The sequence below is a fragment of the Elaeis guineensis genome, chromosome 2 (assembly GCF_000442705.2).
Source record: "Elaeis guineensis isolate ETL-2024a chromosome 2, EG11, whole genome shotgun sequence".
Lineage (NCBI taxonomy): Eukaryota > Viridiplantae > Streptophyta > Magnoliopsida > Arecales > Arecaceae > Elaeis > Elaeis guineensis.
In genome coordinates this window covers 127,642,948-127,661,384 of record NC_025994.2, presented here as the reverse complement: position 1 = coordinate 127,661,384, position 18,437 = coordinate 127,642,948, and the positions used below count along the sequence as shown (strand labels likewise).

The window sequence follows — 18,437 nt, the reverse complement described above, 5'->3', positions numbered from 1 at the left end:
CTGGTTACGAGCTGCAAGTCAAATCAAATTCCCTGTACAGCGGACTCAGGTCTTCCTCTGTGCTGGACTCGGATCTGTATAGTTAGTTAGTCGGATCCGATGGGAACCAAGCCTTGTTTGCAGCTGAGAAAAAAGGCTGGCGTCCTAATCCATCCCATATCGAAGCGTATGTAGTAGGTTTTCTTCCTCTTTCCTTCCTGTCTTTCGAAGCGCATCGATGGGGTGGACGAGCAGCCGGGTCTCCTACATCGCCTCTCGCGTATATTTCGTCCTCATCATCTTCCAAATCCCTCTGTTCAGGTATTCATCAAATCAATCCCTGCTCAAAATTCAGTCTGTTGCTTACAGATCACCATCAGTTTTTATCTTTCTTCTTCTTCTTCTTCTTTTCTTTCTTTTTTGTACTGGGCCTGATCTTCATATACGTGTCTCAGTTCGCACCCACTCCACCCCTCATGCTACGACCATCGATTTGAAGCAATCAGATTGTCAAAATCTGGTGATGAATGGATGCATCGTAAAACCAGATCGGGAAATTTCGCTGCCGTGACCTAGCACTAACATCTTGTTTCCCAAAAAAAAACCCTAGCACTCACATCTCAAAGATTTGAATCTAAGACGTCCCTCTAACCCCTTATTTTTTTAATCTCGTGGCCGCTCAATCTTTGACATGGATCTGCTGCCCCCGTTCTGGTAAACCTTTAGACCCATTCGTCGTCGAGTATGCCTCAGAAGCGAGCCAGATATTCACACGCTCATCTGAAATGCTCTTAGGCACAGCTCCTCTTCGGTATTGCATTTGATCAAAGTTATTTCGAGTATCTCAACTTTTGCAAATATTAGCATTCCATTTCTCCTCCATGTTCCAGATATAAATTTAGGTATCGAATAAAAACACTGAATTGCATTTTCTTCAGGATATGACCACGACAGCTCTATCTTGGTGACTACAACCATAAATTTGTCACGTAGCCTTTCTGTTATCTAATTACTCCTTTTATCATGTTAGCTAATTAGCCCCGTATGCTTCGTAGATATCGGTCTTTTCTACTATCAAATTCATTGTTTTTTCCCTTTTTTTTTTTTTTTTTTTTTTTTTTTTGTGTTGCTGAGTTATCTGATCCAGAGTTGATATATCTAAAGGCATCCACAAAAAATTGGAGGGGCGGAGAGAGTGAGAGGGTATACCCTCCTCCAGTTCATGGTACTTGAACCTCAGCAATAGAAATTGCATTCAAAGATTCTGAAAATCACCCTAGTTAGGGTCACGGTGGTCTCCCTTTTGTCTTGGTGATGAACCAAATATCCTAATGGGAGTTGGGACTCTATTCTACTCAAAAGAGGTTGGCTTACTGTGAAAGATAAGCGTTAGAATTTTGAACAAAAATTCACTATGCATTCAGAAACGCTCTCTTACTTCACCTTTTACAAAGTCTTCAGATTTGTTCTGCATGGTAAAACGAGGACAATTCAAACACGACTACACCCTGTAAGGTCAGTTCGCTGAATGTTTTGAGTTAATAAATGATCGTGGACTATGGAAAAAATAAGACTTAATGACACTTTGTCAGAATAAACCTAACACCTGGTGTCCATTGAGCTTGTTTTGATCAACAAAATCCAAATGTCATATAAAGGATATATCTAGATGGAAGTTTGGAAATATGATTAAAGGATGGGTGTGTCGAATCATGAATCTGAAAGGAAGTCTGGCTTAAAGTGTTCCAAATTAATCATGATACTAACTGTTTTTTAATTTTAATTTTTATATTATTTTTATGTTTTGTTGATTCCTGTTGTTTTCTTTATATTATGTTTTATCTCACTAGTAAATATATGCAGATAAAAGCTATAGGATGCCATATGTTATGTCACTAGATATGAGTTATGCTCCTCTATCATGGGAGAATCAACCACATGATTATCATTAATTCAGTCTTGTGGTCAACAAGTGTTGTGACACCGTTCATGTCATGCCCTGGACCTCTATATGTGCTGTACAATTTGCTCTCATTCTTTATGAGTACTCTGACAGAATTTCTTTCCACGTATTTTCTATCCCTACCTGTGCAACTGCCATCTCATACCTCCCTCCATATCTTGCCCTGTATGTATATTAGGAAAATCTAGTAATCAAGTCTTCATTTGGTGGAATTTGAGTTTAAATTTGATTACTTTTGGACCAACTAACCGGCCAGTTTATAAACAAGTACTAATGAGGAAATAAAAACTATACTAAACTAAAATAGAATGTATTAGGGCTATACAAACTCAAACCGTAGACCTTCTTAGTTCCAAGCCATGTTTGTGATCTATTCGGTCAGTGCTCTCGATGCCAGCTAGTCTTCTATCAGAGCTCTTGCTTTCGGCCAGGGTTCTTTTGCTTTCGGCCAGTGTTCTCTTGCTCCGATAGTAGTGATGAAAGGGGAAAATAGCTCAGTTGGTTAGAGTGTTGGTCTGTCACGCCAAAAGTCACGGTTGTGAACCCCGTTTTCCCGCCCGATCCTCCAACTTCCTCCGGCCCGACCCATTTGGTCTTCACTAGAAGTTGTTGATCCCGATGTAGCATTCAATACAATTCTTCTTTTTTCGGTCTCCCTAGAGAACTCGAACCTCCACGCTCTTTAACATGAGATTTTGAGTCTCGCATGTCTACCATTTCACCATCAAGGCATCTTGAAAGTGAATCGTATTCAATGAACATGATATCTATCTAATGTGATATATGGAATATATGATAAAGGTGGAATGTTTGAGTATTTCTATCGATCAATCATGTCGCATATAGAAGTTTATCATTAGGTATTTAACCAAATAGGATCATCCAGTTCCTATAGAACCTCTCACTAAAATACCCTTAGAAGGGGCTAGGGCTAAGCGGAGTGAAAAGGGTTTTCCACAAGATGGGAAATGAAAACCATTAGCCCCACACGAGATTTGTGAATAAGTGATTGTCTGATAATGAGCAAGGAATATCCGTCTTTCTGCTAAACAAGATCTATTGAGCTGAGGAGGTATTGAGCAGAGGTCGTTCGAGGTTAGGGCAAAGTGGCGGAGTCCTTCCGTTCTCAGTTCCCAAAGGTTGCCTATCGATCACATATTTGTTATTTGCGGATGATACGATTATATTCATGAATGGTGCTCAATCTTCACAAAAGGTTGATTGCATTCCTAAGCAGCTATGAGAGAGCTTCAGATCAAATAATTGTCCCATAGATCTTATATCTATCTATACGAAGAAGAAATCATGTAAGAAAGGAGATTCTTATTTGTACAAATGATACTTCGAACTTGGAATCAGAATGAAGAGATTAACAATACTTCTTTATCTTTTGAGTTGTTCTTCTAGGAACCAATTCAAATTTGGATCTTGACATGTCGGTTGTTTTCAACTGTAGGCATCTCGCCAGGAAGTTGGCGGGCTCATCATGAATTAGGATGGGGTGGCTGGTGGTTTCAGGATCCCATAGAAAATGTCTCTTTTATGCCTCGGGTATTACCCATGGCTCGTATTCATTCAATAATTCTACCCCTTCTTCATTCTTGGATCTCGTTTCTGTGATCGAATATAAGAAAACCATTTGCCAAAAAGTCTCATCAAATGCTAAACTGGAACATGCGCCGACTGCAGTGTAATTTACCTCGTTCAATTTATGAATAGATCTGAAAAATTTCCCAATTAAGGCTGATTTTCCAATTCTGTTGTCAATTCTAAAATCAGAGCCAGCAAGCTTATTCTCAATGTGTCACTCTCTGAATTCTATGTTCATTGTTACTGCTGCTTATAGCCGATGTGTCATTATCAGGCCAAAGATATTATTTTCATGGCAATAGCTATTGGAAAAAGAAAAAAGGGAGGAGTCCGGTGCAGGGGTGAAAGTGGACTAGGTAATATCCCTTTGGATCCATTCATGTATCCAGATCTATCTGGATAAGGGTACAAATTTGATCATGCAACTATTATAAGCATCCATATAGATATCCATCGAAGAAAAATGGATGTGGATATGGAAAGACAACTATGTGGTCTGTATCCAAACATTTGGTTCTATTTGTGATCCCATTTGATCATAAATAGCACCCATGAACTTTTCAGAGAACTAAGTAGCCATATTAACATGTTGTTGACTTAATTTGCTTTCCATTCAGTGATATCCTTATTTGTTGGTTATATAGAGATTAACTATCCAACATATATCCATACTTTCAATATCTAAATCATATCTATATTCATTTAAAACAAAAATGGTATGGATTTTTACATTTGATTGATATCTATATGTGCATCCATATTTGCTAAATGAAAAGGGATATGAATATGGATATACTGATACCCAATTAGTATCTAATTTGTTTTCAGCCTTAGTCCAGCACGAATGTCAATTTTTAACTCATGCATGCATATGAAGGTTGATTAAAAAAAAAGGTAGAATAGTTACAAGAGATATGGCACAGGCATTTTTTGTATTCAGAACAGGTTGGCAGAAGTTTAATTTCAGTCATGGGAATCACACTCATGCAATGGTGTCTTGCATCTGTTATAATCCTGACCTTGTTAGAACTTTGAATGCTTGAATAAGCATAAGATGTGATGATTGGACTTCAATTTGCATTTTTGGCCCTTTCAGGGTCCCATGCAGATCAGGGATGTGTACAACACCAATACAAGTGACATCTTCACAATTAATTGCAAATGAAATATTTCCTCCATTTATTGTGAAGGCTCTCCTCTACCCTGGAGCTATAGTGAATGGTCTCCTCACAAACATGACGTTCCCAAGCTGGGACAATGTGCTTCACATGTACAACCTGACAGAGGCTAAAAATGCCTCAGCAATAGTTGATCTTCAGCGTCTAGAGGTTTGTTGATACGTGCAATTTCTGCTTGCCGCAATTTGAATTTTGGCTACAGCAAATAGCTGAATTTGTCTGTCACCTTACCAGGTTCTTGCTGGAAGCTACTTCTCTGTTGCAGGTGCCTTCGTAGGTCTCATAAATCCCGGGAGAATGACCCTGTTTGGGACTCTTTTAGTCGTCTGGGGCCTTGTAAAAGAAGGGATTCTTGGAAAACCCGTGAACACTGATCCAACAAAAGCTGTTTATGTCTACCCAACAATTGTTGTTGCGCTAATATGTGCCTTTTCATCAATAAGGTACAATGTGAAGAAGTCAGTCAGAAGTGGTCAGGCTGCCCCTGTTGCAAAGCCACTGAAGAGCTCGGCCAAGTCAAAACTGAAATAGATGATGTACAAGGAAGAACCGCTCTTTCCATCTGGGGAAAGAAGAAAAAAAGGGGTGTGGAGAATGGTTTTTGTTCGATTGCATCGGATTATTTTGATTTTGATCGGCAAGAAGCCAATTACAGAACTTGTTACGGTGCTGTACTAGTGTGCTCTTTATGACACAGGAGATGACACAAATTTCATTGTGTGATTTTGAGCAATTAAACTCGGTGCTTGTCGTATTTACACAGGTTACAATGACGATATGCTGGCTTTTGGAGCGAGCAGTTAACCATTATCATTTCTGAGAAGTGAGCACCCATGTGATTAGCAAGCCAACTTGGTTCGAACGGATGCAGGAAAAGATGACTTTCTGCTGCAATCGGTCTCTTGGTTTCTGGCTCTGCTGAAGTAGACCTTACAGCAGGTCAAAATTGTTCCTCCTCCTTCTTCTTTCTGTTGCTTACTAAATACAACAGCCTTGATTGAATCTGGTGATGATTGAAGATCCCTTTTATATGTTATGTTGGAGAATGAATGATTTGGAGGCAAATGGGAAGGCGCGTGGAATGGAAGATTAAGTCCGTTTATTTTCTCTAGCACGGTGGTCTTGCAGGGTGAGATGGATCGCATCTTGTGGTTCATATCGAACTCCACTGCTACTGTTCGACTTGAAATTCATATAAATTCTAATCTTCAAGTCAGATGATGAGATAAAAATATATATTCTGGTCTTCAAGATGAACGTGGCCGATATAATGTGCGCGCAGGATAAAGTTGTGATATGGAAGTAATCAGAGATGATCGTTTTCCCCAGCGGGGCGCTGGTTTTTGTTTCTGGAAATACTGGAAAGTTGTGACAATGTATGCGATGGCAGGGAATGGTGTTTTGCTAGCATCAGACCGCTTCTTGCTGAGGCATGGACCTACCGCTGGCCTTTGGGTCGAACCAGGCTGATCGGACGATGATCTTAGAACGGGGCAACCAGAAATCCCTGACTTACCGGAATTTTGGTTTTGTTACGGTATGGGGGAGTAACAAAGACTGTGTATTATATGAAGGGAGGCGAACGATGATCTTAGAACGGGGCAACCAGAAATCCCTGACTTACCGGAATTTTGGTTTTGTTACGGTATTGGGGAGTAACAAAGACTGTGTATTATATGAAGGGAGGCGAACAGCGGGCGACAAGACAAATGCGACAAGCGGTTGATGTACCGCGACATTTTTACTGTACCAGATTGATTTATGTTTTGATCCAATCCACTTTTACTGTCCTAGTAGTAGTACTAGTACGGCTCCAAATAGGTCGGGTTGATTTATGTTTTGATCCGATCTGCTGTAGCTCATGATCCCATCCAATTTCATCGGATCCAATCTAATGTAAGGATCTGTCAGGTTTCAAATTTAGGTCCGTTTGATTTTTTTTTTTTGAATCAGATTTGAGTTTATTAAGTTCTAACTGATCTGTTGGGGGATACTGACCGACCGACTGACCGACGGTCCGACCGAATGACCGACCGACCGACGGGCGTACCGATCGATTGACGGTCGGAACGACCGACCGACCGGAGGGACCGACCGGCCGACAGCCGGGAGCGTCCGATTGACGGACGCCACTACCGGCCATTCAACGGTCCATCGCCGACTGAGGATATGTCGGGCGTATCTTTTCCGACCGGCCGAACCCAGAGGTCTGACGGCCGACTCATATGAAGCCCGCCGACCAACGGAGGAATCCCGACGCCACTCTGCTGGCCGCCGACCTAGGGTCGGCCGACTCCTCCAATCGCTGTACAGCCGCCAGACCTTGTCAGCTCTGACAGCAACATGCGGCACGGCCATTTTGGGGCATTGTCCTGCCAGGGGCATTGTCAACCCTGATGATTTGACAGCCCCCACGGCGATGTGACATCTTCACGGCGACTCTAACAATCTACAGTGAGTTGACAGTTCCTCACTTGTCCGCGCCATTAATGATGGCGCCATACTGTGCTCCACTATATATACCGGGGAAGGCAACAGTGCAAGGGATCGATCCGCTCTGTCCCTCCCACCTCTCGACTCCCAAAAACACAGGCTCGCTCCTCTCTCCCTCTCTCTCCCTCGATCGAGCTCTCTGTCTTCATTTCACTGTTGCCCAGTCACCTCTCTGACTTGACCGTCGGAGGGTCCCCACCGGAGCCGCCTCCGGTCAGTGTGGACTTCTCGTTTTTGCAGGTGCACGCCCCCCGGCGATCGGACGACGAGGCGATTGGCCGCAACAGATTGGCGCGCCAGGAAGGGGAAGCATGACAAAGACAAGAGCTCAACGATCGAGAGTCACTGGGTCGGCGAGGCGCTCTTCCCGCCGGGAAGAGGCCTCCCCGCCCCCATCGGCGGTGGAGCCTAGCTCTCCGCGCCCTGCCGTGACCGCGGAGGCCCAGATTGCGGCCATCGTACGGCAGATGACCGTACTGACTGACGCAGTCAAAAGCCTCCAACAGCAACCGGCGGCCCGACCCATGCCCTCCAGGAGCAGCCGCCGACGACCGCGCCGATCCCTATCGCCTCCATGCGAGCGCCCCCAACAGCGCTCCCACGGAGAAGAGGAGGGACAACCATGGCGCGACGACCGACGGTCCCAGCGGCCCTCTCCCTCCCCGTTGGAACGGGCAAGGAAGGAGAAGCGGCCGCGCACACCGTCGGCCTCCCTCTCAGAATCCTCTGGAGACTCCACTCCCGGGGTCTCCCAGCATCGACGAGCGGACGACTACGAGCGACGGTTCGAGGAAATCGACCGCCGACTCGCACAACTGCAGACGGACGGCCAGAAGTCTTCAAACGACGTCGACTTCCGGACCGTCCAACCTCTCTCCCGACTGGTCCTCGACGAGCCGATTCTCGGTCGGTTCAAAATGCCGCACGTGGAGCCATACGACGGCTCCACCGACCCAGTCGACCACCTCGAGAGCTATAAAGCTCTCATGACGATCCATGGGGCAACCGACGCTCTTTTTTGCATCGGCTTCCCCGCCACACTCCGCAAGGCCGTCAGGGCTTGGTACTCCGGTCTCCGATCGGGTAGTATCCACTCCTTCGGGCAGCTCGAGCACTCGTTCATGGCCCATTTCAGCACCAGCTGAAAGCCGCCGCGAACGTCGGACAGCCTTTTCTCCCTCAAACAGGGGGAAAACGAGACGCTCCGACACTTCGTGGCGCGATTTAACGCGGCCACGCTCGAGGTCCGGGACCTCAACGAAGACATGGCTGTCTCAGCCATGAAACGGGGTATGAGGGCATCCCGATTCACCTATTCTCTGGACAAGACCCTCCCCCGGACTTATGCCGAGCTACTGGAGCGCGCATACAAGTATATGCGCGCGGACGAAGGAGCATCCGACCGACGCTTGGCCGAGCCCAGAGGCCCGAAAGAGAAGTGGAGGAAAGGTCGGGAGCCCGCCGAACCCAGCAGGCCCCCGACCGATAGTCGGGTCTCACCACCCCGACGAATCCAAAAATCACCCCGGCAACAGACTCCAAGGCCGGTACGTCCCAGGTATGACTCCTACACTCCTCTCTCCGCTCCCCGTGCGCAGATCCTGATGGAGATCGAGGGAGAGGAATACCTGCGACAGCCTCCGCCTCTGAAGGCAAAAGGCCTCGACCGTCGGAAGTACTGCCGGTTCCATCGAAGCCACGGCCACGACACCGAGCGGTGCATCCAGTTGAAGGATGAGATTGAAAATCTCATCCGTCGGGGGTACCTCGGCAAATTCTGGAAGGGTCCACCGACCCAACCAGTTGTCGATCGACGCCCCCAGCCGACTGAAGAGGCGGCGACCAACCAGCCGACGGTCGGAGTCATCAACATGATCTCCAAGCGGCTGGGCCCGGGGACGTCTGCAGGGGGGAGCCGACGAAAAGGCCACGCCCGGACGACGTAATCACCTTCACAGAAGATGACGTTCGGGGCATCGAAACTCCCCACGACGATGCTGTTGTTGTGTCGGCGACAATAGCCAATTATGATGTAAAACGAATTTTTGTTGATAATGAAAGTTCGACAAATGTTTTGTTTTACTCGATCTTCTCCCGAATGCGACTGTCAACTGACCGACTCAAGAGGGTCTCCATGCCCTTGATCGGCTTTGCCGGAGACGCCGTCACGACAGAAGGAGAAATCACCCTGCCCGTGACGGTCGGCACCGAACCACGGCAAAGCACGGTCTCCCTCACTTTCGCGGTTGTCCGAGTTCCTTCGGCCTACAACGCCATACTTGGACGACCCAGATTGAACGCCCTCAAGGCGATCGTCTCGACGTACCACCTCCTTGTTCGGTTTCCGACCAAAAACGGAGTCGGAGAGATGTGCGGAGATCAATAGCTCGCCCGACGATGCTTCCAAATCTCCGCCCAAAGCGACGAGTCAAAGGGCTCTCTGACGATCGACAAGCTGGACCAACGGGAGGAGGAAGAACGGGGTTCGCCGGCCGAGCAGCTCGAGGCGATCCCGATAGGAGAAAATCCCGACAGGAAAGTTTGGATCGGGTCTCAATTACCCGACACCGAACGATGCCGACTGACGGAGCTGCTGACGGCCAATGCCGACATATTTGCTTGGTCGGCAGTAGATATGTCGGGCATCCCCCCAGAAATAATAACTCACCGACTCAACATCGACCCGACGATGAGGCCGGTGAGGCAGAAGAAAAGGTTCTTCGCCCCAGAGAGGCAGAGGGCCATCGACGAAGAAGTGGACAAGCTACTCGAAGCAGGCTTCATTCGGAAATCCACGTATCCCGATTGGCTCGCCAATGTTGTCATGGTCAAGAAAGCCAACGGAAAGTGGAGGATCTGCATCGACTATACCGACCTAAACCGAGCCTGCCCGAAGGATAGCTTCCCACTTCCGAAGATCGATCAGCTGGTGGATGCGACATCCGGATTTCGACTGCTCAGCTTCATGGACGCCTTCGTCGGGTACAACCAGATCCGAATGGCACCTGAAGACGAGGAGCACACCGCGTTCGTGACTCCCAAGGGTCTCTACTGTTATCGGGTGATGCCCTTCGGGCTGAAGAACGCCGGCGCCACCTACCAACGACTCGTCAATAAGGTCTTCAAAGACCAGATCGGGTGCAACATGGAAGTGTACGTGGACGACATGCTGGTGAAAAGCACGCAGATCCCGGACCACGTTCAGGATCTCGAGGAGACCTTTCGCACCTTTCGACGACACCGAATGAAGCTCAACCCGACCAAGTGTGCTTTCGGGGTGACCTCAGGGAAGTTCCTCGGATTCCTCGTTTCTCAGAGAGGGATCGAGGCCAACCCTGAGAAAATAAAGGCAATCCTCGACATGCGTCATCTGAACACCAAGAAGGAGGTCCAATAGCTGAACGGAAGAATCGTCGCTCTTAGCCGATTCATTTCCCGATCAGCTGAAAGGTGCCTCCCGTTCTTCAAGATTCTGCGCCAAGCGAACGGTTTCTCTTGATCGGATGAGTGCCAGCGGGCCTTCGAAGACCTGAAAAAGTACTTGGCTTCCCCGCCGCTGCTCGTAAAGCCGCAGGTCGGGGAGACCTTGTATCTCTACTTGGCCACGTCTTCCGAGGCGATCAGTTTGGTGCTCGTTCGAAAAAATGAGTGCCGAACTCATCAGCCCATCTACTACACCAGTAAGGTGCTCCACGGGGCCGAAGCCAGATATTCGGAGACGGAAAAGATGATTTTCGTCCTGACCGTCTCCGCGCAACGGCTCCGACCATACTTCCAGGCCCACGCCATAGTGGTACTCACCAACCAGCCCCTGAGGGCGATACTGCGCCGACCCGACACATCTGGACGACTCGCAAAGTGGGCGATGAAGCTTAGCGAGTTCGACATCCAGTACCGACCAAGGCCTGCCTTGAAGGCCCAGGTCTTGGCCGACTTCATCGTCGAATGCCCGACGACCGACCAAGGGCCGGGAGCTGAAGACCCGGGGCGAGATGCGGTCTCTGAGCCAGACCCGATCTCCACCTGGGTACTCCACATCGACGGAGCCTCGAACGCTCAGGGAAGCGGGGCCGGGCTCCTGCTCACGAACTCGGATGGGGTGGTCACTGAGTACGCCCTCCGGTTCGACTTCAAGGCCTCCAACAATCAAGCCGAATACGAGGAACTCCTCGCTGGCTTGAGGATGGCGAAGGAGCTGGGCATCGACAGCCTCCGGGCATTCTCCGACTCTCAGCTGATCGTGGGGCAGGTCAAGGGCGAATTCGAGGCGCGAGATCCGACCATGATCCAGTACCTCCAGAAAGTGAAGGGCCTCGTGGTGCGTCTCAAGCATTTCGAGATCTCCCACATCCTCAGGTCGGAGAACGCCCGTGCCGATGCACTCTCCAGATTGGCAACGTCGGCCTACGATTCTTTGAATCGGACGTTCGTCGAAAACCTCCAGCAGCCGAGCATCGATCGGGTCGTAGAAGTGCAACAGTTAACGTCCGAACCAAGTTGGATGGACCCGATCGTCCGGTACCTGACCGACGGGATCAGTCCTGAAGATCCCACGGAGGCCAAGCGACTCCGATGGTCGGCCTCGCAATATGCCATCATGGACGGCCGACTCTACAAAAGATCGTTTTTCCTCCCTTTGCTCAGGTGTTTGGGGCCGACCGACGCCGACTATGCTCTCCGAGAGGTTCACGAAGGAATTTGCGGGAACCACTTGGGGGGCAAGTCCCTAGCCTTCAAGGTCCTGCGACAAGGCTACTACTGGCCAACCATGAAGAAGGACGCGGCAGAGTTGGTCCGGAGGTGCGAGCCATGCCAAAAGTATGCCAATATTCAACACCTACCGGCCAGCCAAATCGCTCCTATTGTCGCTCCGTGGCCCTTCGCCCAGTGGGGAGTCGACATTCTTGGTCCGTTCCCACCAGCGTCGGACCAAAGGAAGTTCATCGTTGTCGCCATCGACTACTTCACGAAGTGGGTAGAGGCCGAGCCCTTGGCGCAGATCACCGAGCGGAAGATGGAGGACTTCATCCAAAAGTCCATCATCTTCAGGTTCGGATTGCCGCACACCATCATCACCGACAACGGACGGCAATTCGACAACCAAGACTTCAGAGACTTCTGCGCCAGGTTTCACATCAGGCACCGACTGACTTCAGTCGGGCACCCTCAGTCCAACGGCGAGGTCGAAGTGACCAACCGAACCTTGCTCCACGGACTCAAGACCCGACTGAATGAAGCCAAAGGTCTCTGGGTCGACGAGCTGGGCTCCGTTCTGTGGGCTTACCGAACGACCCCCCGCGTCCCGACCGGGGAGTCGCCGTTCAGTTTGGCCTACGGGACAGAGGCTATGATCCTGCTCGAGATTGGCCTACCATCTTCAAGGGTCGAACGGTACCAAGAGTCGGATAACTCCGAGGGTCGGAGGGCCGACTTGGACCTCCTCCCCGAGCTACGAGACGAGGCTCAAATCCGAATGGCTTCATACCGACAGAGGGTCGCCCGGTATTACAACACCAAGGTCAGACCGAAGCTTTTCAGGCCTGGCGACCTGATCTTGAGGAAGGCAGAAGTGTCGAAGCCCTTGGACCAAGGGAAGCTGGCTCCCAACTGGGAAGGACCCTACAAGGTTGCAGACACCTACGGGCCGAGGGCCTATCGACTGGAGACCCTTGAGGGGAAGCCCATTCTCCGGACTTGGAACGCCGACAACTTGAAGCTGTATTACCAATGAATTCTGTAATTCAGTGGTCGGAATACAAATTCAGTTTGAAATCTTGGAGTCTTAACTCTTCGACTAATGATCGGCGCTCAACCCCAACGTATCAACGTGGGTCTAGCATCCACCTAAAACCGACGACCTCATCATCGGTGACGCATCAAACTCTTGCGAGGACCGATGCATCTACAATGACGGGAGTTGACACTCCTTCGACGATGCGTCGGACCCTCACAAGAACCGACGGACCCTTATCAACGGGAGTTACACTCCTTCGACTTTCGGCAACACATCCGCCCTTGACAAAGGCCGATGCATCTATTGTGACGGGAGTTCATACTCCTTCTACGGTCGAATTTTCGGGCCGAACCATCGACCGACAGGCCGATCGGGCCCCGACCAAAGAGAGGCTAAAAGCCCACGCGACTGTCGTCGCGACTTCCGACCAGGCTACGGCCGGACGAGGGATATTCGGCTTACCACCGTCTATCGCACGACGCGACCTTAGTCGCATCCACAACTTGCCGATCGACCTACGGCCGGCTGAACGACATTCGGCTTGCTACCGTATGTCGGAAGACACGATACCCGACGCAAGAGCATGGGGATCCGACTTGTTATCGTTCCCCCGACACTGCGCCGGATGACGTTCGACTATGGAAGCCCGACTACCGAACCTTTACCAGGTTCGGTCGGCTCCCGACTCAACAAGGTGCGCCCGACTTATGAGTTCGACTACAAGAAGCCGACCCAAAGTCGGGACGTACTCTACTTTCGGAGCTGCACAAGTCGCTGGGATCCTACCGACTTATGTAAGTTAATGACTTACTTAAGTTAGTGACTCACGTTCGACATTGCAGAAATGCTCGACATTACGAAAAAAAGGAAGGAGGTAAAAGAAGATTTCATTCAAGGCTTAAAAAAAATTTATAAGTAAAGGCCGAAGCTCGATTACAAGTCAAAGCAAAACATGAGACAAAACAAAACCGACTAATCGTCAGAATCGACGTCCTCCACTGGACGACGATTGGAGTTGGTCGGCAGATCCGCTCCGACTTCAGCCGTCGGGGCCGATCGATCTTCAGCCGTCGGAGCCGACCGATCTTCAACCGTCGGGGCCGACCGATCTTCGGCAACCGGCTCTGCGACGTCTTCGGCTTCCGCCCTGGTGGAGAGGCCTTCCGATGTTGGTCCGGCCGTCTCCTCCGTAGCTGGGGCCCCCGACTCCGGCAGGACCACACCGCTGAGATCTAATCTCGGGTACAAGCTCCGAACGGCTTCCCGAGCATCCTCATACCCGACTTGGTACGAGAGGTAGCCGCTCTCCAGAAGCTCTTCGCGATACTCCTCCGAGTCCTGGAAGACTTCAATCGCCCGACCCAAAGCCTCCCTTGCCGACTCTGCCTCGGCTTTGGCGACGTCTGCGTCGACCTGTGCGGTGGCACAGCCTTCTTCAGCCTTGGCGAGGTCCCCGAGACTTGCTCGGAGTTGCTCGCGCTCGGCCTCCAGCTCTTTGGCGATGCTATCTCGCTCGTGTCGGAGCCGACGGATGGTTCGGGACTTCTTTGCTGCGTCGTCCTTGGCCGACTTCAGCTTCGACTCTGACGACGCCAAGGTCTCCTTGAGTCGGGAGACCTCCTCCGAAAGTTGGGCGACCTCCCCCTCGAGTCGGTTCTCCCGGTCGACCGACTGCTGGAGTTGGTCGACAAGGACAACCTTGTCGGCTTCGAGGCCCGCGACCTTATCTCTCCAGGCCGCGCGCATGTCCCCGAACTTCCGATATCCGGCCTCCAGCTCGGATATGTTGAAGACCAGCTGCACAAAATAGAACCGACCGTTAGTAAGCCGAACTTGCGAGGCTACGTTAAAAACGAAGGGAAGGAGAGTTTACCCGGATCATCATCGGGTAGAAGGACGACAGCATGTCGGAGACACGCTGGTTCTTCATCGCTTCGATGTCAGCGGGAAGAAGGAGTGCTTGGCATAGTCTTCTGGCCAAGTCGTGGTTGGCCAGGCCCGACGCACCCTCAGGAAGCGGAAAGTCGGCCGACCCGCCCGCCGACCGACCTTCGTCGCCCGACGCCATGGGGGCCTTACCTCGGCTAGTCGTCCAGGCCCTGACGTCGGAGATCGACGGCAAACTCGACCCCGATCGAGTCTCGACCGACGGTGCGGCGGTGGCGTGCGTCGGCCGCTCAGGTTCGCGGACCTCCTCTCGAACCTCCGGAGGCTGCTGGGCGGTCGGCGTGCCCCCTGCGGAATTGGCTGCTCGACGGTCGGGCGAAGCGGCTCCCCCAACCGACGGTCCCTCGGACGGGACATCTACAAGCACTGTCGGCGCTGACAGTGCGATCACCGGCTCCACCTCCGACCCGGTTGGTTCGCTCGGCGGAACCACGCGGGGCCTCTTGGGAGGCTGCGACGGCCCGGCGCCTGCCGCCGGCCTCTTCCTCACGGCATGCTGACGAATGTCGGCTGCCGACAGTCGCGTCCTCGGCGGCATATCTGAAAAAGACAACGAACGGTCAGAGCTGAAGAGAAAGGCAGAAAAGAAAATGGAGATGTCGGAAAAATGCAAACCGACCTAAACGGGGGACCGGGCTAAGGCCGGCGTCGTACAAGGCCTGCTCGGTGACGAGCTCGCTCTGCTTCGACATCGAGATATCCTTTAGCCGATGGAAGTCCTCCCGATCATCGGCCTCCACCCGACTGTTCTCATTTGGATCGGTTCGGGGATTCCCCCAACGGACGGGAAACCCCCAAGGGGCAGAGGACGACGCGAAGAAGAACTGGTTCTTCCATCCGTGAATGGACGTCGGAAGATCAGTGATGAAAGAAAGCCCTTTCCGAGGGACGAAGTACCACCACCCTCGGGCTTTAGGGTGGGGACGGAGAACAAAGAAAACTCGGAAAAGGGAGATCCGAGGTTCGGTCGGCAAAAGCCGACACAACAGGGCAAAACTGACTATCAGCCGAACTGAGTTCGGCGCAAGTTGTGCCGGGCATAGCCCGTAATAGTCAAGAATGTTCCGGACGAACTCCGGGACCGAGAATCGAAGGCCGGCCCGGAGATCCTCCAGATAGAAGGCCACCTGGCCCTCGGGCGGGCTGTTAACCCGACCATCGGCGCCAGGGGCGAACAGCCGAAACTGCTCCGGGATGCGGTACTGCTCCCGGAGCCGATCGACGTTCGGCCTCGAAAGTGAAGAAGCCTCCACCTCCGGGGACGACCGAGTGTCTTCGGTCGGCTCTCCCGACCGACTACCTTGCGGGGACGTCCTTGCCATGAGTTCAAGGAAATGGCAAGGAAGAAAGGAAAGAAAGAGGGGGAGAGCTACTCTAGCCCTTGGAAGGAAAGGATCGAAATGGGGGACAGAGCGGAGAAGTACCTGGAACGGAGGCCCACGCGGACAGAGTCTCGACTGTAAAAATGAGAAGGGTGAAAAAATCATGTGGGGGTAACTTTGTATATATAGTGCCCCCCAACGGTCGAGATGAAGGCACGGCCAACGAAGGCTCCCCAGATTTCGCCGCGTGGCGTCATCAGGGCCGTCCGACGGTCCGACGGTTCGACGCACCCCCCTTCAGATTGCGCCACGTCACCTCCATCCGCTCCACCGAACGTGAACCAATGGCCACACGCCACGTGGCGCGACAGGACGCGACGTTTGGTGTTCCCGACGGGATGCGACGTTTGGTGTTCCCGAAGGGACGGCGGGAATGACGGTTCCCCTTCCCGATGGGACACGACGGTTCCCTTCTCGATGGGACACGACACCTGGCGCCGGTTTTATCGCTGACACCAGCGGGACATCCGACACGGCGGGGCGTCCGGCGCCGACATGACACCTGACGCTGATAGGACGAGACGTCTGATGCCGACTAGACGACGGACGCCAGCAAGCCTCTCGACATTTATGAGGTGCCTGACACCGCATCGACCGGCGGTACGGTCGGATCCTCGCATACGACGAATCCACTCCTAGTCGCCAGCTCACCGTCTGACTTAGGAGTGGAGGGGGGCAACTGTTGGGGGATACTGACCGACCGACTGACCGACGGTCCGACCGAATGACCGACCGACCGACGGGCGTACCGACCGATTGACGGTCGGAACGACCGACCGACCGGAGGGACCGACCGGCCGACAGCCGGGAGCGCCCGATTGACGGACACCACTACCGGCCATTCAACGGTCCATCGCCGACTGAGGATATGTCGGGCGTATCTTTCCCGACCGGTCGAACCCAGAGGTCTGACGGTCGACTCATATGAAGCCCGCCGACCGACGGAGGAACCCCGACGCCACTCTGCTGGCCGCCGACCTAGGGTCGGCCGACTCCTCCAATCGCCGTACAGCCGCCAGACCTTGTCAGCTCTGACAGCAACATGCGGCACGGCCATTTTGGGGCATTGTCCTGCCAGGGGCATTGTCAACCCTGATGATTTGACAGCCCCCACGGCGATGTGACATCTTCACGGCGACCCTGACAGTCTACAGTGAGTTGACAGTTCCTCACTTGTCCGCGCCATTAATGATGGCGCCATACCGTGCTCCACTATATATACCGGGGAAGGCAACAGTGCAAGGGATCGATCCGCTCCGTCCCTCCCACCTCTCGACTCCCAAAAACACAGGCTCGCTCCTCTCTCCCTCTCTCTCCCTCGATCGAGCTCTCTGTCTTCATTTCACTGTTGCCCAGTCACCTCTCTGACTTGACCGTCGGAGGGTCCCCATCGGAGCCGTCTCCGATCAGTGTAGACTTCTCGTTTTTGCAGGTGCACGTCCCCCGACGATCAGACGATGAGACGATTGGCCGCAACATGACCCAACCTGATCCAATTGTTATATGAATTTAATTTATGTCTTTTGATTTATTATCCAATCTGACCTGGTCTAACAAAAATTATATGCTTTTTTTTGTTGGCATATAATTGAATAGACTTCAATTATGAAATTGTTTGATAGAAAAAATATGTTAAAAAACTAAAAAACATAAATGATGGGATCTTTAATTATCTTTGTTGTTAGATTCCTTAGCCTTATTTCTTGTTTCACTTCATGATGCATAAAGCAGTTTTCCACGGATTAGATTATGGAAGCTTATTTTATTTGATGGGTTGACGCACATCCAAGTCTTAGCATATACAAATTCTATAAACTATATTTATAGAAATGAAAGTATAGTGCCTAGAAGTACTCGGAATTTGTTTGCTAGAATTTGTAGAATATCTAATGGTAGCATTCATCATCAATTAATTATTGTGAAATAAACGATGTTATCATCTCATCAATCTAATTTCTTGATCACATTTTATTCACATGACATATAAGATGTTATGACAAACTAGATAGTTGAGTACCATTTTTGGAAGGAATGTTTCATGTTTAAGATTATTGTTGTAGTGTAGAGAATACATCTTTAGTCCCATATTGATTATGAGTTAAGAGAAAGTATAGTTTATATGGATTGGAACCTTCTCTCCTACATGAGATTTTTTTTAAAGGACAAAATCA

At 50.8% G+C, this 18,437-nt stretch overlaps 1 protein-coding gene across 2 annotated transcripts; it reads left to right on the top strand.

Annotated features, from left to right (window-relative positions):
• The first annotated feature begins 140 nt into the window (after window positions 1-140).
• On the top strand, window positions 141-5,464 carry LOC105044920 (uncharacterized). Of its 2 annotated transcripts, none has more exons than XM_010923054.4 (3): window positions 141-300; window positions 4,629-4,860; window positions 4,945-5,464. In XM_010923054.4, exons 1-3 carry the CDS (start codon window positions 218-220, stop codon window positions 5,239-5,241), a joined length of 612 nt encoding a protein of 203 aa, XP_010921356.1. In that variant the 5' UTR covers window positions 141-217; the 3' UTR covers window positions 5,242-5,464. The 2 variants fall into 2 exon arrangements, with proteins under 2 accessions (XP_010921356.1, XP_073107161.1); XM_073251060.1 differs by lacking the exon at window positions 141-300 and adding an exon at window positions 3,825-3,888.
• The last annotated feature ends 12,973 nt before the right edge of the window (window positions 5,465-18,437 follow it).

Excerpts from the sequence above, each read along its gene's own strand:
- LOC105044920 (XM_010923054.4), top strand. The coding sequence starts at position 218 with ATGGGGTGGACGAGCAGCCGGGTCTCCTACATCGCCTCTCGCGTATAT. Across the intron at positions 301-4,628 it reads TTCCAAATCCCTCTGTTCAG|GGTCCCATGCAGATCAGGGA; the intron begins GTATTCATCAAA and ends TGGCCCTTTCAG. Across the intron at positions 4,861-4,944 it reads TTGATCTTCAGCGTCTAGAG|GTTCTTGCTGGAAGCTACTT; the intron begins GTTTGTTGATAC and ends TCACCTTACCAG.